General features: G+C 37.5%; 1 protein-coding gene across 2 annotated transcripts; it reads left to right on the forward strand.

Annotated features, from left to right (window-relative positions):
- The first annotated feature begins 16 nt into the window (after window positions 1-16).
- CHAC2 (ChaC glutathione specific gamma-glutamylcyclotransferase 2) lies at window positions 17-17,471 on the forward strand. Of its 2 annotated transcripts, XM_007439360.4 has the most exons (3): window positions 17-493; window positions 9,685-9,720; window positions 13,482-17,471. In XM_007439360.4, exons 1-3 carry the CDS (start codon window positions 269-271, stop codon window positions 13,860-13,862), a joined length of 642 nt encoding a protein of 213 aa, XP_007439422.2. In that variant the 5' UTR covers window positions 17-268; the 3' UTR covers window positions 13,863-17,471. The 2 variants fall into 2 exon arrangements, with proteins under 2 accessions (XP_007439422.2, XP_025029664.2); XM_025173896.2 differs by lacking the exon at window positions 9,685-9,720.
- Window positions 17,472-19,366: the final 1,895 nt, after the last annotated feature.

The following is a 19,366-nucleotide window of genomic DNA, read 5'->3' on the forward strand; positions in this document are numbered from 1 at the left end:
GAGAGCCTTGCCAAGGAGGAGCAGCCCGCTAAGCCCAGCCCTTTTTTCCGGGTTCAGAAAGGGATGCCGGGAGCTGTAGTTTGGGCTCGCTCTACAGCAAAAAGCCAGCATCGCCTCTGACTCCCCAGTTCTGCCGGCGAGACAGTCCGTGGAGGAGCACGTGGTTAAGTGGAAGCGGAGTCTGCTCAGAGGTTGGGGCTCTTTTGAGTGTGGGCCCTGTGCTCTGCCGTGTGCTCTGCCCGCCTGCTCAACAAAAGCTGGAGAGACTATGCAAAGCCCTAGCAGCCCCCAGGGCCGCTGTTGCCCTTCCCCTCCCTGCTCCCCAGACAGCGAAGCAAAGAGTGACGGGGCTAGAAACATGTGGGTGTTCGGATATGGCTCTCTCATCTGGAAGGTGGATTTTCCTTACGAGGACAAGATGGTAGGATACATCACGGGCTACAGCAGGAGGTTCTGGCAAGGCAGCACGGATCACCGTGGAGTGCCGGGCAAGGTGAGCTGCGGAAGGCAGGCAGAATGGAGAAACGGGGCTATTTTGTTTACCCGCTCGGTGCCAGTGGGGCACTGAGAGATGCCAGGACTCTCTTGGTTAGTGGGGAGAATCTGTATCTCCTAGCCGGGCGCTGGGACTGGAATCGAACTATGCCAGAGAGGGTCAGAAAAGGAAAAGGATTGGGGAGGTGGACCTGTGCGACTGACAAGAGCTGCCCCGCCAGCCATCCTATTGCAGAGGTGCTTGGCAACTGCCTGCGTGCCCACTGGTCGGATTGCTGCTGGTGTACACAACCGCCGAGGCAGATCTCCCGTGTTCGGTTACCGAACGCCCGTTTCCTACGGGTGGAGCGATTTCAGAACCCAGGTGCACTTTCACACGCACAGCCCAGCGCGTATTATTGCTGGAATAATGGAGGGAAGGTGTTTTTGTCTCCCACAACTACTCTATATGCTTTTTATTTGTCTATCTTGTCTATTCACAGACAAACCTTGAATACTAACTAAATGCGGTTACCGATGCAACTTGGGTACAAGTTACCCATGGTCCAACAATTATTTCGTTGGGGGGGATGCAGAACATGACAGTGTATCTTGTCAGGCAACTAAGAAAAGACAGAGTTCCCAAGCTAGTTTTTCTTTTACTTGGTTGCAGTACGCTTCTATGTTTGGGCCACCTCCTATAAATGTATTTATATTTGCTCAGACTCCTTCAGAGCAGACTATGAAGGAACTTCAATGGCAAGATTGCACAATATGCTAAATAATAAACTATGGTTAAACTATACATGCTAAGCCAAATTTTCTGCTAAAAAATAAAATGTGACTTTGAATATCATGTTTAAATCCAAACCCAAGAGTAATGCTGCCTATATTCCCATATGTTATCCAAAACAAATCAAATTATGGCTTAATATGATGGCATGATTCACACAGCACACTAAGACATAGGATTTGCTTAGTTTTGGCTTAGCATGTATAGTTTAACCATAGTTTATTATTTAGCATATTGTGCAATATAAACAAGTGTGATCATTTCCTGAGCAACATATGTCATAATTGTTCAAGGCTGAGAAAGGCATTGTCCACTTCTAAAACTGCATTAAGCCATTTGACAGCAAGTCTTTTAATGTCCGCCTCTATCTTGTTCTTGAATATAATTTGGGAAAATTTTTAGCCAATTTGTTAAAATTCACATCACATATTACAAATAACTTCACATTCACAGCTCAATCCTCCATGTTTTCTCTGAATAAGTTACACTAAGTAAAATGAGGTATTTCCTAGTAAATAAAAGTGTATAAGATGAAGGGAGTTGTTACAAATATTTAAAAAAACAATTTCCACTTACTACAGATGGATCTTGATTGCAAAACAAGCACATGATGTGCTCTGTGGTGGGATGAGTTGTGCATCCAATGTTTTAAAACTTGTGAAATGAGAAACTAGAATCTTGGATTTCTAGTTTGGTGTCTTGTGTAAAATATTTCTTTATATAGAGGGGTTCTTTTTATTTGGAGAAACAATCTGTCATACTCACATACACACAACTTTCTGAAGTGATACTATCACAGAACTGGCAGACCACACAGTTCTTCTAAAATTAGCACCCAAGCAGTGTTCCAAGATTTTTAGGGTAAGATGTGGGTTTGCATTTGTAATTTCAAACTCCTCCGAGGCTACATCTTCACTCAAGATATGAAGACAATTAACAGATGTATAGGTTTTCCTTCTTGTATAATGCGCAATCTGATAGGGACAAACAGGATAATTGTAGTACATGCCAACAGTGTTTCCTCTAGTGATCTCAAAGGAGACCTTATTCTCTCAGTGAACTGTTCTTTTGCCTGAATAAGTGTTGCTTTTTTTCCATATTTCAGTTGAGAGGTCTTAAACCATTTAAGTTTTGGACATCAGATATTGGTTGCTATGAAGACCATGGTGTTCAGTTTTTTGACTGCATTTACTTATAGAGCTTATTAATCAACTGATAAGATCAGAATACTACATTTCATTTAAAATTAATATGTGAGCAGTATTAAAACCAATGAAAAAGTAGTTGGAGTTGAGTGGCCAATAAATTTAAATAATAAGGCCATTGCATGATCAACTGGCAAGATTAAAAATACTTTTGGTCTACACCATTTATATTACTTCATAGTAGTCCCCATATCTCTCTTTATATAAATATATCATTAGAATGACAAGCCCAAAGCTCTTTCACTATGAACATCTAAGATTGTAACCATGTGCATACTTACCTAGGAATGAGCTCCACTGAATTCAGTGGCACTTACATTATACTAGGTCACAATTTCTGCACCCACTCTGATTTTATGATTGCTGTTTTGAAATGTTAAATTCTGATTATATGAAAAAACTGTAAGAAAATATTAGAGTAGTTAATTTTCCATCTCTTTACTAATAAACCATTGCACCAGACTTAATAAGAGAATTCTGATTAAAGGAACTTTCTTCAATATCTTTTTTGGAAGATGAGAAAAAGTGTGTGAACCCTTTAGAGCTATCCATAATCCTGCAACATGTTGACCTACAATGTCCTCAGAGCTCATATAAGCATATTAATAAAACACAAACATTGACTGTCATCGGAATACTGTTCACAATCCAGATTTGTGAAAACATGCCCAATTCTGCAGACCTCAGAAAAGATGTCTGTGTTCATGAGACTAGAATGGCCTCCATCAGTTCACAGTTAGGCAGGTAGTGTACAAATGGAGAAAATGCAACATCACTGTTACTCCCAGGAGTGATCATCCAACACAAAATTTCCCCAAGAGCAAGGCGTACAATTTTTGGGAGGTCACAAAAAGCCCAGAGAATAGCAAAGGATTTTCAGGCCACTCTTGCATTGAACAATGCACTGAGGTCAGTGTTCATGACTCTACCATAAGGAAGACACTGAAGAAAAATGGTGTGTATGGAAGACTACCAAAGAGGAAACCACTGGTCTCCAAAAAAACACAATGCCACAAGTTTCAAGTTTGCCAAAGATCACCCAGATGATCCAGCGGGCTATTGGAATAAGGTTCTGTGGACAGACTAAGACAAAAATGGAGCTTTGGACATTAATGAGAAATTTTAAGTTGAAAGAAAATGAAACATTGAATTCCAGTAAAAAAAGTTCATCGTAAGCATGGTGATGGAAATTTTCATGGATTGGGGCTGCTTTGCAGCCTAAGGACCCAGACAGTTCACAATTAGGGAGGGAACTATAGATTCTGGATGGCAGCAACAAATTCTACAGGAGACTCTTGGGTATCTACAATAGTTAACCCAACTGAAATTATGCATAACCTAAAACAAGGAGTTCACGTAAGACAACTCCAAACTATCAATGAAGTGAAACTGTTTTATAAAGGGAAACAGGCCAGAATATTTGCAAATCAAGGTACAGGATTGATCAATAAGTACAGAAAGTATTTTGTTGACATCATATCTAATAGGTCTTGAAGATGAAGCTAGAGCACATTGTAGCTCATAGTACTGCAGGATTATGGATAGTCTAAAATGTTTACAAACTTTCTCTCACTGCTGTAGTATAAGTGAGACTAGGACATGTTGCCCAGTATGCATCCTTTCACTTTGTTTTTTTAATTTGTTTAATTTGCCATTTTGTTCCCTCCATTTTTAATAGAGATATTTCACAGCATTTCATAGTGGCTGCATCTGAACATTACATGAAAGTGGAACCCGTAAGACAGAGTTGATCCAGAATGCAGTGGCGTGTGCAGTTTTGGGCATCCCATGGTTTGCCCATGTTACACTGCTGCTATGCAACCTGCACGGGCTTCCAATTTCTTTTTTTGGGTGCAATTCAAGGTTTGTATCTCCTTTAAAGCCCTGAATGGCATGGGGCCAGGTTATTTACAGGACCACCTGAAGGTATTTACCCTCTCCACCAGATCAGATATGGTGGGTGCATTCCAGATCCCTTCCCTTAGATGTTGCCATCTAGTGGGACCTTGGTAGCATGCCTTTGTGGTAGCAGCTCCTGCCCTTTGGAACACCCTTCCCCCTGAGATCCAGCAGGCCCCTACCTTCCTGGCTTTCTGAAAAGTCTTGAAGACCTGGATTTTCCCACAGAACCAGGGTAGCATGTGGCTGAAGCCTGGTAAAGTTGTTTGTAGATGTGAAGGGTATGCTGTTTTTAGGGGCACTGGGAGTTTTTATGCTGGTTCTATGTTTATATTGCTGTTTGTAAGTCGCCCAGCTTTAAGGTACATAAGATGGGAGGCTATATAAATCTTTTAAATAAATAAATAAGGCTGTATATAGCATATGAGTAGAATGTGGTGACAAGTACTCTTAGGTCATTCCCATAACTACCAGGGATAAATAAATCTGAAGGCTCTGCATATGATTTGCATGGAGTTGTGTGCCAACCAGTAATTTTCACTTGTTTCTGTCCTGTAACAATCCAGAAACCATGGAAATATGACTCTCAAACTGCTGGGGTATACCAACAGAAGTGCTATTATTCATTTTTACATGCTACCCATAGGAATTATATTGTCCACTAAAACCAATGGCCTTTTGGTCTGAACCAAAATTCTGTGGGGTTAAACAGAAGTGTGCAAGCAGCATAGACTAACAAACTGCTTCTTTGTGGTTAAACAGAATTCTAAATAGGTGATGTCAAACACAGCCAGAAAGCACTGGATTTCACCCTTCTGAATAATTTAGTATTATAAGCAAACTGGCTGTCTTGGTCCAGATCATTTGTGAATATGGGGGGGGGGTGTTAATATATATGGCCAAATTTTAAAATGCTTCTTTCTATGCATACAAGTACTTAATAATTTAAGTGTAAAACAGGTGTTTTGTCAGGTTCAGCCCAAAGAACTCCACGAGACAGTATGGATACAGTTCTGTTGCATGTATTAGCTTCCACCTCCAAGACAGAATCTCTCCAGATTGAATCTAAACTTCCCAAGCCAGCAAGCCAAAACACCCTGAATTCCTTAGGGTGGTGCCAGTCTCATCTTCTTAACCTTCCCACACTCCTGCTGGGGGCTAAAGAAATGCTTATCTCCCCGAGCGCGGCCTTCATCAAACCATTCCAACACGTTTGGAATCACCACCACTAATTTCCTCAGAATGAAGGATTTTAGTTATTAGTACTGGTGTCTGTTTAATTATAACAATATACTGTTCATTGCTTACAGATTATAGGCACAGATCTCAGTGATGTATGCTTGTCCAACTTTCAGGGATTTCTCATAAAAAAACCCTTTCAATTTGCTTTTGAAACTCTGAATTTGCGAAAACGTAACAAACATGTGCAAGGCTTTTTTAATGGCAAATTCACGTAAAAGCAAGTTCCCTTTAAGACCTGTAAGACATTCTTAAATTTGTCTTCATTGCAGGGAAGTTCTAAGGTCATGTCACAGGATTCTGTGAGGGCTCTTTTAAGGAAAAACATTTTTTTTTTAATACTTGACTTTTCTGCTATATTAATCATAGCCATATTTTGAATTTGTAGTCTGAATAAAGGACTGAGAATAAGCTATGGCTTAGTTATTAAGGAACATATCAGGAAATGCTTTTCAGGAAGCATTGCCTGCCATAAATTAATAACAATACTTATGGATTAAAATTAAAACAAATAAAGCCTTTCCTATTTTATAAAAAATAAAAATATTTGAACAAAAATATTAAATTTTACAGTACTTTGGAACCTAGCATGCCTCTTACTATACAAGGGTTACAGAGCTTATGAAATTCTAAATAGTATTTGTTGAGCAGAGGAAACAATGGAGTTCAGAAACATCTAGCATTCTAGGAGAATGGCATTGACAAGGCAAGGCTATGTTATTTACTGCTGTATATGCAGCAGATTTGTCAGTCATCAGAAATACTCACTGACTTCAACATAAATGAGCCAATACTTAGAAATAATTGGTATTCTTCTGGGATTAGAAAATATGCAACAACATTAATATTCAGTAGAGTTTATACCTTTCAAATAATGATGTTTACTTTTTATATGCAAATTCACATCTCCAATCTGAAATCCTTACAATAAATTTTGAAAATTCATTTAAAGGCATATGCTCCTTATAACATTTCAACATAAGGCTAGAACATCCACAGTAAATCTACGAAAAAAAACTTTTTAAATAATATATATTTGCATTTTTTTTCATTTGTAATACCAAAGAAAGCTATAAAGATTAAGGTTTTCTGATTCAAATCAATACTAATGTAGATAATGGAATATAATACAGAAATTAGAAAACTTAGGTACAACATTCAAATCAATCATCTGAACATCTTTGCAATTGAATAAAACAGTACCTATGTGCTTCTGAACATTTAATGAAAAAGTGCTTTAATTTAATTATCAGTTTATAAATTGTAAATGTTTCTGTCTTTTAAAAGAGTTCAGAGAAATAGTAACCACGAATTAACTTTAACGCAGATTCCTATGTTGTTGACATGAACTAAGACTGAGAGGTAGCACCTTAGCTTAGGCCTTTTAATGGGTTTTTAGCTAAGATAACACAGTGTCAATTTCCAAGCTGTTAGCTACCAGATTGCCAATTAACAGAGTTAGAAAACTGGGCAGAAAGAACCTGTTTGTGGTGGAGAGGACACTCCATTCTTAAGCTATACATGCACCTGTCCAAATGAGATCATTCTTGAGTACAGTGCATGGATACATTCCTGAGACCAAATCTCATCACCCATCTGACCTTACTGATGATTACAAAGTATAGAACAGGGGGCATACTTAGTTGTTATGGGCCAGGGGCCCATTAACATTTTGAAAACATAGTGGTAGGTGGATTGAGAGCATAGCTGTTGTAGTATGCATAGCCAATCACACAATATTCATTTATCAGAATGCAAGCAAACTCCTGAGGCCAAGCCCCATCTCCCAGTAAGACTTATGTGGGATTCAAAGACTACATGACTCTAGAGGCTTGTGCTTTGTAACATGCCAGCTTCCTGCTATTATATCATCATCATCATCATCTTTTTAAAAAAATCAGATGAGGTAGAGAGCCTAGCAAGTGAGTTGCCTGGAGACAAATTAGTGAATAATATTCCCGTCAACAGGAACTGAGGTTTCCATATTCCCTGTTCCCATAAAAGATTTTCCTGGCAACCAAGTAAATAAAAAATCAACAAGAGAGTGTTCTGCTGTTAAGCTCCCTATTTCATATCTAAGTTAAACATAATATGGCTTGGTGGCTGGTGTGGGTCTTCCGGGCTGTGTGGCCGTGTTCTTGAAGTTCTGTTTCCTAACGTCTCGCCAGCACCTGTGACTGGCATCTTCAGAGTGCAGGAGCACAGTCAGGAGCAGTTCTCTCTGTGCCCAGGGTGATGCAGGAGAACTGCTCCTGACTGTGTTCCTGCACTCTGAAGATGCCAGTCACAGGTGCTGGCGAAACGTTAGGAAACAGAACTTCAAGAACATGGCCACACAGCCCGGAAGACCCACACCAGCCATCGTATGCCGGCCGTGAAAGCCTTCGACAATACATAATATGGCTTATTTATTTTTGGCATTGTGTGACATGCACACATTCATGAAACCCTCGTTGATTGATTTTGTTTTGGGTGGAATATATTCATCTACAATAGTGTTGAAACAGAAAAAAACGTTTTCAGCTAACTGGCAGAGAAAAGACCTAGTAGAACAATTTATTTGATTTCATTAGAATAAAAGAAATGTAGCACAAGTAAAAAAAATAATAAATCAAGGGGGAGAAACATGAAGATAACAGGCCTTACTCATGCTGTTTAGAAGCCAAACAATTCTGGGACAGTAGCAATATTAGCTATAGGTGGGGTCGTGCCCTCAGAAGGATCTGATCTATAACCTGGGGATTCTCCTGCAAGTGAAACCTGTGGCCAGAAGAACTTTTGCCAGCTGCCACTGGTGTGCCAGTTACAACAGTTTCTGGAACAGGAGGCACTGGCAAGAGACATTCATGCCTTGTCCCCTCCCAACTGAATTACTGCAGTTCACTATACAGGGGACTGTTCTTGAAGACCCCCCAAAAAACTTCAGCTGGAACAAAATGCAGCTGCCCATGTACTAATGGGAACATTCCATTATTATCATACAACACAAATATTAGGATTGCCAGTTTGTTTATGGATGCAATTCAAGGTGCTAAGAGAACTGGGTATCTGTGAAATCATTTGCTCCAAGCAGAAGCTGCCTCCACAAGGCATGCAAGTAGAAAGAGCACACTTAGAATCTCCACACATCCCAGAAATCCGCAGGAGGGACTCAAAGGCAAGCATTCTGCACTGGAGCTCCCCTCTATGGAAGCAGCTGCCTCTTAAACTAAGATCATCATCCTCATTATTAACATTTTAAAAGTCTCTGAAAACCTGCATGTTTAACCAGGCATTCAGGAGTTGATAAACCAATGATAATGTGCCTGAGATGCACATGGGCACTGCTTATTGTTGGTTTGTTGTTACTACTGAGTTGAATTGTTTTGTTTGATTAAACCAGCCTAAAAGCACTTGTAGTACATAAATAAAATGATTAAAAATTAATCGGTCACATTATGCATTCTTATCAAGTATAATCTCCTCAGCCAGCAAATATACCGTCACTATGAAAGAAGTCAAACACTTCCAGATACAGTGGTACCTCGGGTCACGAACGCTTCTGTTTACGACCAATTCGGGTCATGAACAGCACCGTTCGCAAAATTTTGCTTCCGTTCGCGAACGCTGGATCGGGTGACGAACAGGATCCGCGGCCATTTTCCCTCCTGTGACACGTGGTCGTGGCTTCCTGTAGGGAGGGGGACTCTCCCTCCAAACAATAACCGCCTCCCCACCCGCCTTCCTGTCCTCCACACCAGAAGTCACGTCGAGCAAGGTTAGAGTTCTCTCTCTTCGTACTGTATTTTGTTTCATATTTTTGTGGTTTAAAAAAATACATATGGTTCAGAACGGATTAACCGTATTTACATTGAACCTTATGGGAAAATTTGATTCGGGTTGTGACCAATTCGGGTCGCGACCAGAGTCGCAGAACGAATTAAGTTCGTGAACCGAGGTACCACTGTATATTGTATTTATTTAATAATCTTGTGGTTTTGGTTTTGGTTTTGGTTTTACAAAAAATCCACTTTTGCATCTGCTCTGACAATTAAAGTTCTTACTGAAAAAGTGTTGTTTGTTTTTAAATTTTAGCCTGGAAGAGTTGTGACACTTATTGAAGATCCTGAGGTATAGTAGTTGCATTTTTACATGCTCTATAGGTATACTTTGTCCTCAATAGTAGTAGGAAACTACCTTCTTAACTCTGAAATACAGCGAAAGCTAGACTTTTAAACTGCAATCCTATACACATCTATTAGTGTGTAAATTCATATGGACACAGTGTAATTTACTGCAGAGTAAATATGAATAGGGTTTCAATTTTGTCATTTTTCCCCAAAGATATGAAGAAGGATCTTCAAAGTTATGATGTAGGAACAAGCTTGAGCCTAACATGTACCAAATTGACTTTTTCATGGGCAAATAAAACTGTTCCTATAGAGAAATGGCTAAAATAGTATACAGCTGTTTATAAACCATTCAGCTAAAGAAACTAGTTCCATTTCCCCGAAAAAGTCTCCTAATGTGCATGATACTGGTCTCAAACAAACTGATTCCTGTTCACCTTTGAGATCTCTTCTTTTTCTTTCTTTCCTGCTCTTTCTCCATTCAGCTTTTACTGAAGTGTGCATTAGGACTCCTGGAAAATAGCTGAGAATTAATGTGTATATATGGAAGTAAATCTAACAACTTGACACTGTCTGCCAAACAAACATGAGCTTCTTTCTCTATCTCCATCCCCCCCACCCCCCACAAATTATGTCGCAGTTACAAGGAATTGTATTGTAATTAGTGGTCCCATAATAGTTATTTTTATATTTGAACACAAGGATTCGATAATTCATCTCAGCAACTCCTTGTTCCCAATTTAGCTTGCCAAAGTATAGGTAGTCCTTGCTTAATGACCCTAATTGGGACCGGAACTTCCACCGCTAAGCAAAGCAGCCATTAGGCAAAGGATCACAAGACTGCACCACTTAGCAACAGCAGTTCCAGTAGTCCCAGTTCCAGTTGTTAGGCAAGGACCACACCATCATTAGGTGAGGATCTCACACTTCTCCTGCCCTGCTGGCTTGCCTCCCCTCAACTTCCCCCACCCACCCATCTCCCCCCAACTCTTCCCAAATACATCCTAATCCTCCTTTTAGAATTTAAGAAATAATCTGTGAAGCAAAAAAAAGGAAGATTTGGCTGTAACCTAAACTTATGCAATTAGAAGAAAGGCAGAAGGCTTTATAAACATAGGAGGCTACCCTTTTTATATTTATCAGACACAACTCTTCCAAAATCTCTTCCAAATAATTACTATTATTCTGTTTTCACCAATATATGTTTAATGCTTTGAATGAGTTCACACATAAAAATCACATTATGGCTTAGTACAGGGGTAAACCTAGCCGCTGTGGTATATGATTGTATAATAAATTGTATAGTTAGGCAGTGGAGTGTAGGGGGGCCAAAAGGGCAGAGATGGGTGGGAAGATAGGCGGGTAGGGGGAGTTGAAGCACACAGTGTGGTCGTAAATGCAGGCAGGCTATCAAGCACCTGAATTTTGATCATGTGATTGCGGGGGGGTGCTGCAATGGCCATAATTTCGAGGACTAACTACCATAAGTCCAAGCCATAACTACCATTCATTCAGTGCCGTCATAACTTCAAACGGTCACTGAACTAATGGTTGTTAAGCGAGGACTACCTGTAATGAGATCCTGGTATAAAAGGTAATTTGACTTCCAGGCAAGCTTATTATTAGTTTCACAGAGTGGATATGAACAAAAAAATGAATAAGGAAAAATATATGCTCCTTATAATGTCTGGTTCTACCTGTGGATGCCTCCATGGTTGAAGAGAGCACTGATGAGACACATTGCAGACTACAAAATATGCAATCAGATAGCACTCTTAGAGACATCCTGTGCCAAATTCTCCCTCCCAGTGGCATTTCTTGCCAGTATACATACTTTCAGTATTTGTGTTGGATTCCACCATATGTGAGCAAGAAAGTAATATCCTGCTGAATGCTAAAGCAGATATTTACCCTTTATTAATAGTAAAGAAATTCAGTGTCCTGCCTCATAGAAACACAATTTTATTTAAAATATATTTGGTCAGTGTTATGTCATAAAATAAACTTTCAATAAGGAAATATACAAAACAATTAAACATTTAAAAAATTGTCTGCTCTCTGAAGTGCTGGTTCTTCAGGGCATATTCCATTATGTTTCTTTTAAAAAAAAAATTGAGACTCACAGTTCCAATGCGCTCCTTAGTATACTCTTTTGCCATTGTAATTTATCTCATACTTGCATGATTTCCTTGATCTTTTTACCCTATAGTTATTCATCTTCACATAATCTGTGGATTAGCCTAGTAATTTAACATGCTGTTGAAAATCACAATGTTTTTATTTTAAACCTCTTTGGAAGTTAATGTTCTATTTCTAGTACAAGGAAAGTAAACAACTGCTCCCTTCCTATGACCTGCTGTTAAATACTGCAACACTGATGCTAAAACTACAATTTTACACAGATAGGTACCACTAAACCTACTTATTTGAAGTAAACTTGCCTAGGATCAGAGAGTAAAAATGTGAGCCATGAGAATCTCAGTTCCATCCTCAAATCAGCTGCAAACTCATGGGTGAATTAAATTTTCAGCCTTGGGTTCTCAATCTCTTCTTTGAGGTCCATCTGAAGAGCAAAGGTAAAAACTTACAGTGTCTTATAGGATTATTGCAATGATTACTGAAAATACATGTGAAACATTCTGAAGTCAAAGATGTGAAATAAAACAAAATAAGCTAAGTTCATATTTCAATTATTTATCACCTTGATTTCGTCTAAATTAGGAATGTTCAGACTAAGGACCACTCTTGACTTATAGATGATATGCTAGGGACCCAGTATAAAAATTAAGCAAAGCCAGGATTAAAAAGTGACTGAGACCAAAATAAAAATTATTTTGCCATAGTTTAACTGTGATATAATGTAAATTATGTTAAATTAAATACAGTTTACTTATGATGCACTGAATAGTTTTTCTCCTAACGCCTTAAAAATTACAATTGGAGGCAAGTTTTGAAGGGATACGATGGCTGCATATAGCCCTGAAGCCTCAATTGTGCATGTTTTCTAAGTAGCATCAGTGATACTCCCCCAGTATTTATATGTTCTTGAGAATATATATGAATGTCATAAAAACAAGGTGGTTTGAACACCACTAACTTTCCTGTAATGCTGCCGAATTAATGGCAGCTACAGATTTCAACCTTTTGTACTTGACAAGATCAGCAAAATGCAACACAGTGTCTGTTACTGTACTTTTCTGGTAAGTTTTTTTCATACTGCTGTGCAGTTAGATCCTATTATGTTAGCAGACAGCTTCCTCTATAAGCAAAGAATACTTTAGCTTGGTTTTTTTCTCTTTCTTTCCCCAGCATTTGTATTATAAAATGAACTCCAATCATTGCAAACTAGCTATTTTAAATCAATACTCTGAGGTCATCCAGAATTACTAATATACAACTAATACTGTAGAAATTAGCAATATTTTTAGCATATTTCTATCAATATATCCTGCTAAATTAACAGTACGTGTTAGGTGAAGTACCTGCACAGAGAGTAGAAAGAGAGTTCTTAACCAGACTAAAACCATAGAAGAAAAACATGTTAAAGGGAGGAGAGCAGGTGAAGAATTGGAAACATGGGTTTGGGAACCTGCAGTTCCATCATTAATATCCTGTTTTCTAGTCTTTCTTTCATTAAAGAAGTTATGTGCATGCATTACTGACAAGAAAGGTTTGGAAGAGTAGAGATAAAGTAAACTTCTGAAAATCTTTATAGAGTCTCATCTTTGTATGTTTTACCTTTCTGATTGTATTCTTCTACAGGGCTGCGTATGGGGTGTTGCATACAAACTGCCAATAGGACAAGAAGTTAAAGTAAAAGCCTATCTTGACTTTCGAGAGAAGGGTGGATATAGGACTACAACTATTGTCTTCTATCCCAAAGATCCTGCAGTGGAACCTTTTAACGTGCTATTATATATTGGAACCTGTGAAAACCCTAACTACCTCGGACCAGCACCCCTAGAAGAAATTGCCAAACAGATTTTTAATGCAGTTGGTCCTAGTGGAAGAAATACAGAATACCTATTTGAACTTTGCAATTCCCTCAGGGATCTTGTACCAGAAGACGTAGATGAACATCTTTTTACTTTAGAGAAACTAGTAAAGAAACTATTGGAACAAGAGCAAAAAAAATCTGTATAACAGTTGCTTTGCAAACAGTTTCTTCACTATCAGAATAAGTTTATTCTGTTTATATTGTATATATAATTTGGAAATAATCCATCAAAATTTAAGAAATTAGTTTTTGTATTTCATTGAGGCACCACTGTCCTTGAGTGGTAGAGAATTATTTCTAAAATGATATTTTCAAAATTTTAAAGGAATTTTGAATTTTCATAAGATTTTAAGAATGCTTTTCTGTTCATTTCTCAAATTTGAATAACTTAGACCTGAAACTTAAGTTTGAAGGTTTAAGTAGCTTTCTTAGCTTTAAGTTATTAGATTTTGTTTTTCCTTTCTAAAAACAAGTTTTGAACTAGATTCTGCACTTAGATACGGATGCAATCCTATGCATAAAAGGAAGTTCCTTTCAAGAAATAAATGCATAGTATTGAGTGATGTGTGTTGACTTAAATGTCAATCATATTCCTTCAAAAATATTCCCAGTGGGATTTGTAGATTACAGCACTATGGGAGAAATCCTTTGTACTCTTGTTTAGGATTAAGTCCAACACTGTGCAAAGTAAATGTGTAGGATTACATTTTAAGTGCCAATTATACCTATGAAGGGCCTGGATTATTTGTATAACTATTTGAAATATTTTAGATACTGTATTGCTTATTATATATTATTTAGCATTTAATTTAACTCCCCCAAACTCAATGATTTTATATATTATTATTATTATTTGCCTATTGATAAGATGATCAAATAGTTATAAACGGAAGGAAACTACACTTTGCATTCATGGTCTCACTATCTTCAGAAGTGATGTATACTGGTACCACAAGGCTTTCTCTCATTTTTTGGAAAACAATTGTAATCAGGAAGACAACTTTAATCTACTTTGCACTTATCCCAGTAACTAGAGCTCTATATATTAAAACTCACAAAAACCAATTCTTCAACAATTACTATACCAAAATGGTGTAGTCACCAATATTTAATGCTGTAGTTTCACAACTTCTTGCTTCTGGTGGCTAAGAACACACAATAGAATGCTGAGCTACAAGAACATTTCTCCTTCAATATTTGTGTTTAGTGACAAACAACCCTTACTTTTCCTAAATTTCCATGCATTTATAAAGCTTTCATTATGAAGACAGCACTTTTCTCTGTAAACACTAATAAGAAAACTTTGGAAATATGTGGATTATGCAGCCCAGTCCATTTGAAAAGCAGAGGATGGCCATTAGCAAAAAAGAACACAATTTTTTTTACAATTTTTGATTGTAATTGATTTTGGCTCTCAAACAGAATGTTCAGAAACTCTTTTAATGAGGGATTAGAAAGGTGCCTCCTGCTGCAACAGAAAAACACTTGCATAGTGGTAGCTATTTCCATTTCTTCAAAGGTAAAAGGATGTTTGTTTCTATAAGGACTGGCAGAAGTCTGGCAAGCATCCAAATAAAGAGCAAATTCCCTTGTAAGCCAAACTTCCTCAGAAGTATTGGAACATGACTTGCAGCATAGGAAAGGTTTTTGAATGAAAGTTTACACTCCAAATTCCCAAGTCTCATTATCACCATTAATTAGCATAGTTCCAGTTGTACCTGGATAATGTATTATAATTAACATAATTATATTTCCTACTAACAAGAATTTGGAAAGCCTAGTTAGAATCTCTCACTGATATAATATTGCAATGATAAACTATGGTTAATGTCAGCAAATGAAGGAAAGTACATGAGCTCCAGTCCATTTTCAATCTCTTAAGGACAGATAAGAATGTTGTTATGTCTTCATTAGGCCCAGGACTTCAAAAGAGAACACTGTGGAATGCCTCTTTGATGGCTATAGCTCATCAGTAGACACGCTTAAAAAATCCAGTTGTGCATCTCTCTCCCATAGTGCTTTGAACTTGTTATTTGTTGAAGATTGTATTACATATACCTAAACCACCTGTCAAAATATTTTTGAAACCATGTAGAAACAGAGTCCAAATTAAAATTCACACCAGGTAAGCATAAGCTGTTGATTTAGCTTAAAATATCTCTCTTTTCAGGATACTATATTTAGAGTTCAAAGGCAAGTTGCACAGCAGATAGCTGGGACTTAACCTGAACAAACATTTTGGGACTTCTAAACTTTCTCAGCTTTCACTGAAATGGATATCTGCTGCGTTAACCTTTGGGGGATAAATGATGATCTCAGAACACAACAGAAAATGTTTTCATCCCAACTATGCATGTGCTTCTCACGGTTTTAGTTCTTTTCTTTAAACTTTCAACAAAAGCATAAACTGGTTCTGTGTTTGTCATTTTCATAATGAAACTTGTATGATTTTGCATTAGTAATACAACAATTATGGTTTAAGTCCATACATTGTTTCTCTCCCTCTGTTTATCAAATACTTGCAAATGTTATGCTGCACTGTTTGTCTATTTGAAGGTATCTGTATTCAACAAAGTGAGAAAACTAAGTCTGGATTTGGGAAGAGTCTTAATAAGGAGTTAATCAAAATATTAAACAATGAAAAGGAATTCTGATATGAACCATAAATGGTGTTTCCAGTTCACAGTAAAATAAACCACTTATAGGCTAAATATGAATAATTATTACATCATAATAAAAACATCTACATAGAAATAGGGTTTAGCTACCATAAAAGTCATTGGATTTTTTTACTACTGATTTTTAATTCAGATTATTTTATTGTAATTCAGTTACATTAACCAGAGTTCAGCAACTAGTAAATGAGTACTATATTACATATCTAAAGAAATGTTGGACTTTCATTTCTCAAGTAGAAACTCATGCTGCATGATAAACTTTTTAAAAATTAAGTGGGATTTTAGTAACAGTTTGTAATAAGTCATAGATTGCTGCTCTGGAAAAAAAAAAAACTACAGTTCCATTGGACATTCTGAAATCTTTGAATCCTAATCTTTGGATCCCAGTCATCAACACTAGAGATGCAGTATTGAGGTACTGTACAAATATGAAAAAGGTTATAAGTGAAATGTGGTGACCTTTAAACTTAAAATGAGAAGTGCATTAAAAAGCCAGTACCACTCTTAGGAGTTTATTTCATACTGCATCACAAGGTGGCTTGTTTTTACCAGAAAATAAATGGAACATTATTCTTTGCACTTCCATATTTTAAATGAGTTACATTAAGTGTATTTTATAGGGGTATAATTTTCTATGCAAAAAAATATTTTCCCAAAAGCTTGTAACAAGGAGAACAATTAGACACATCCCTACTACCTCTGCAGTATTTCTGAAAAAATCCTGATTAGAAGCAAAAAGATATCCATAGTAGATTTCTTTACAACTGTGTGTTTGATGTCATAGATATATTCCATGGAATGGGTATTTTCCCATTTCATACACTACAATATGAGCTGTTGTATTATATATTATTTTGTGCACATTGAACATGGTACAATAAAAAGTCACCACTACACTGGAAAAGTAAAAACGTTCCAACTTTAAACCAAATTTGACATCATTGCAAAAGTATAATTACAAAATCACATAAATGCATCTGCCATGTTACCGCAACTTAAAAGGAACAATGTTCGGAGTCAGTACTAGTCTCTGTTAATACATACTGAAGCATTAATAACTAGCATTTTGTCAGAAAGGTCCAACAGTGAAGTTATTGTGTTAGGGTTAATTCAAACCTGTTATAAAATAATAGTTTTCATGCTTGTATGAAGACGCCATCCAAAATTTGATACCAGAAAAAGAACTGTCAAATCAAATTAAGTAATATCATCTTAAGTACAATATTTTTCAATGAGGTTATGTACTAATTAAATCCTCAGGAATTATTTAAATGTGCATGCATTGCTCACAGATTTCCTACAATTATAAACTATCAAGTGAAAAGCAGCTCTAAGGCAACAATATTAGGCACACTTCTAAGTTAGTTGAGTAATATCTGTTGAATTAAATATTAATACCTGACGTTCCATATTTTTATGTATGAGTTGCAGTAGCTGTTCCCACTATGGTACTATTTATTACAAATACAGGTAATATGTAGATGAGATTATGCAGATTAGGAGGAAATGTATTTCCATCTATAATTTTACTGCATTAAACATTTAATAATATACACTACTATAAAAAGAGACATTTTATTAATGTGATATCTCATTAGAGTAACAGGCCTAACAGCCATAGTTGCCTTCTTTGACCCGATATCCTTCCAAGATGTGTGGGGACTACAACTCCTACATAGCCATGCTGATTAATAATTATAATCCAGAGAGTACCAAGTTATGGAAGTGGTATGCATTTTCTCTGCAATAATTACCTCCCTTGACACATACATACATATTATAAATTAACAGTAACTTCTAACATCACAAGCAGACAAGAAAGCCCAGATAATAGCTTCAATTAACAGAGTAAGAGTTTTCTTGCATTATTATATTTTCTTAATCAGGAAAGGCAAACTAATGAGCTACAATTCCCTCCCGTTTTTTTTTTCCAGCCCTTATCAACCCATCTAATTAAATGGTTGGATTTCAATGGTATTGTGTGGTGGGAACAGGCAAAATAGGCATTATTTGCCTATTAAAATGGGCATTACCAAAGTCTTCACATGGCAAAACAGAAAACTCCAGCTAGCCCTGCATACTTTTGAGTCTCCCTGAAATCTACTGTAGGTACCTGAAGTAACCTGGAGGTCAGTCAAGTCCTTCTTTTATAATAGGGTTAGGTTTTGTTCTGGCTCTTGTTTATTTGCTCTTGGCAGTGCAAACTATGTGCATTTTTGTTATTATGTGTACTGTTTTAATCTCATTACTAGAAATTGGGAATTTAAACCGCTGAGAATAAACCATGATTGAAGCGATCTATTAATGTAAGAAAAATAAGGTCTGCAACCCTGAGATTTCCTGGTGGCGGTCTCCCATCTATGAACTAACCCACAGCGACCCAGCTTAACTTCTGAGGCAGACTCGGTCAGTTGCCGACAATATAAGAGCCACTTCCTCGTGAGATGGGCGGTGTCTAAATTCGAAATATAAACAAACAAACAAACCGAATATATCATGTCTATGTGCTTAATCCATTATCTCTTGCTGCTATGCTGCAAGAAGAGACAGTATCTTTATTCCGTTTCCCACCGAGGGAGCCCGGCAGTCTCCTCAAAACCATGGATTTCTCGGACGTTACTTTTCAAAAGGCATAAAAGAGGAGCCAGTTTTCACCGGACCTTCCGGAAGAAAACGGTCCCGCAGAGAAAGTACCATGTCACTCCCTTCCCCGTCTCGGAAGCGTCTTACCATCTTTCGTCTCCTCAGGCAACGCGCTCCGCCTGGCCCGGATGTTGACCAGAGGCCGGGACCCGCGGGAGGAAAATTCATAGACCACCGCAGAGTGTAGAGTCACACACAGCCTGCGCTTACGTTAGGCTATAGAGACTATCAGTAGACTCAACAACGTCCTGTGGCATCCTGTTATACCAGTGTTGTTACATATTGTTGCCAAATGGTTATATGAGCGAGTGATATTGTGAGAATCTTAG

The sequence above is a fragment of the Python bivittatus genome, unplaced genomic scaffold, assembly GCF_059951505.1.
Source record: "Python bivittatus isolate LINGU-HERP-01145 unplaced genomic scaffold, Pbiv_v1 ctg000020_np1212, whole genome shotgun sequence".
Taxonomy (NCBI): Eukaryota; Metazoa; Chordata; class Lepidosauria; order Squamata; family Pythonidae; genus Python; species Python bivittatus.

What these genes read in the sequence shown, in the direction of transcription:
- CHAC2 (XM_007439360.4), top strand. Translation starts at nt 269, where the DNA reads ATGCAAAGCCCTAGCAGCCCCCAGGGCCGCTGTTGCCCTTCCCCTCCC. An exon ending in ACCGTGGAGTGCCGGGCAAG is followed by an intron (nt 494 to 9,684) that starts GTGAGCTGCGGA and finishes TTTAAATTTTAG; the next exon opens with CCTGGAAGAGTTGTGACACT. An exon ending in CACTTATTGAAGATCCTGAG is followed by an intron (nt 9,721 to 13,481) that starts GTATAGTAGTTG and finishes ATTCTTCTACAG; the next exon opens with GGCTGCGTATGGGGTGTTGC.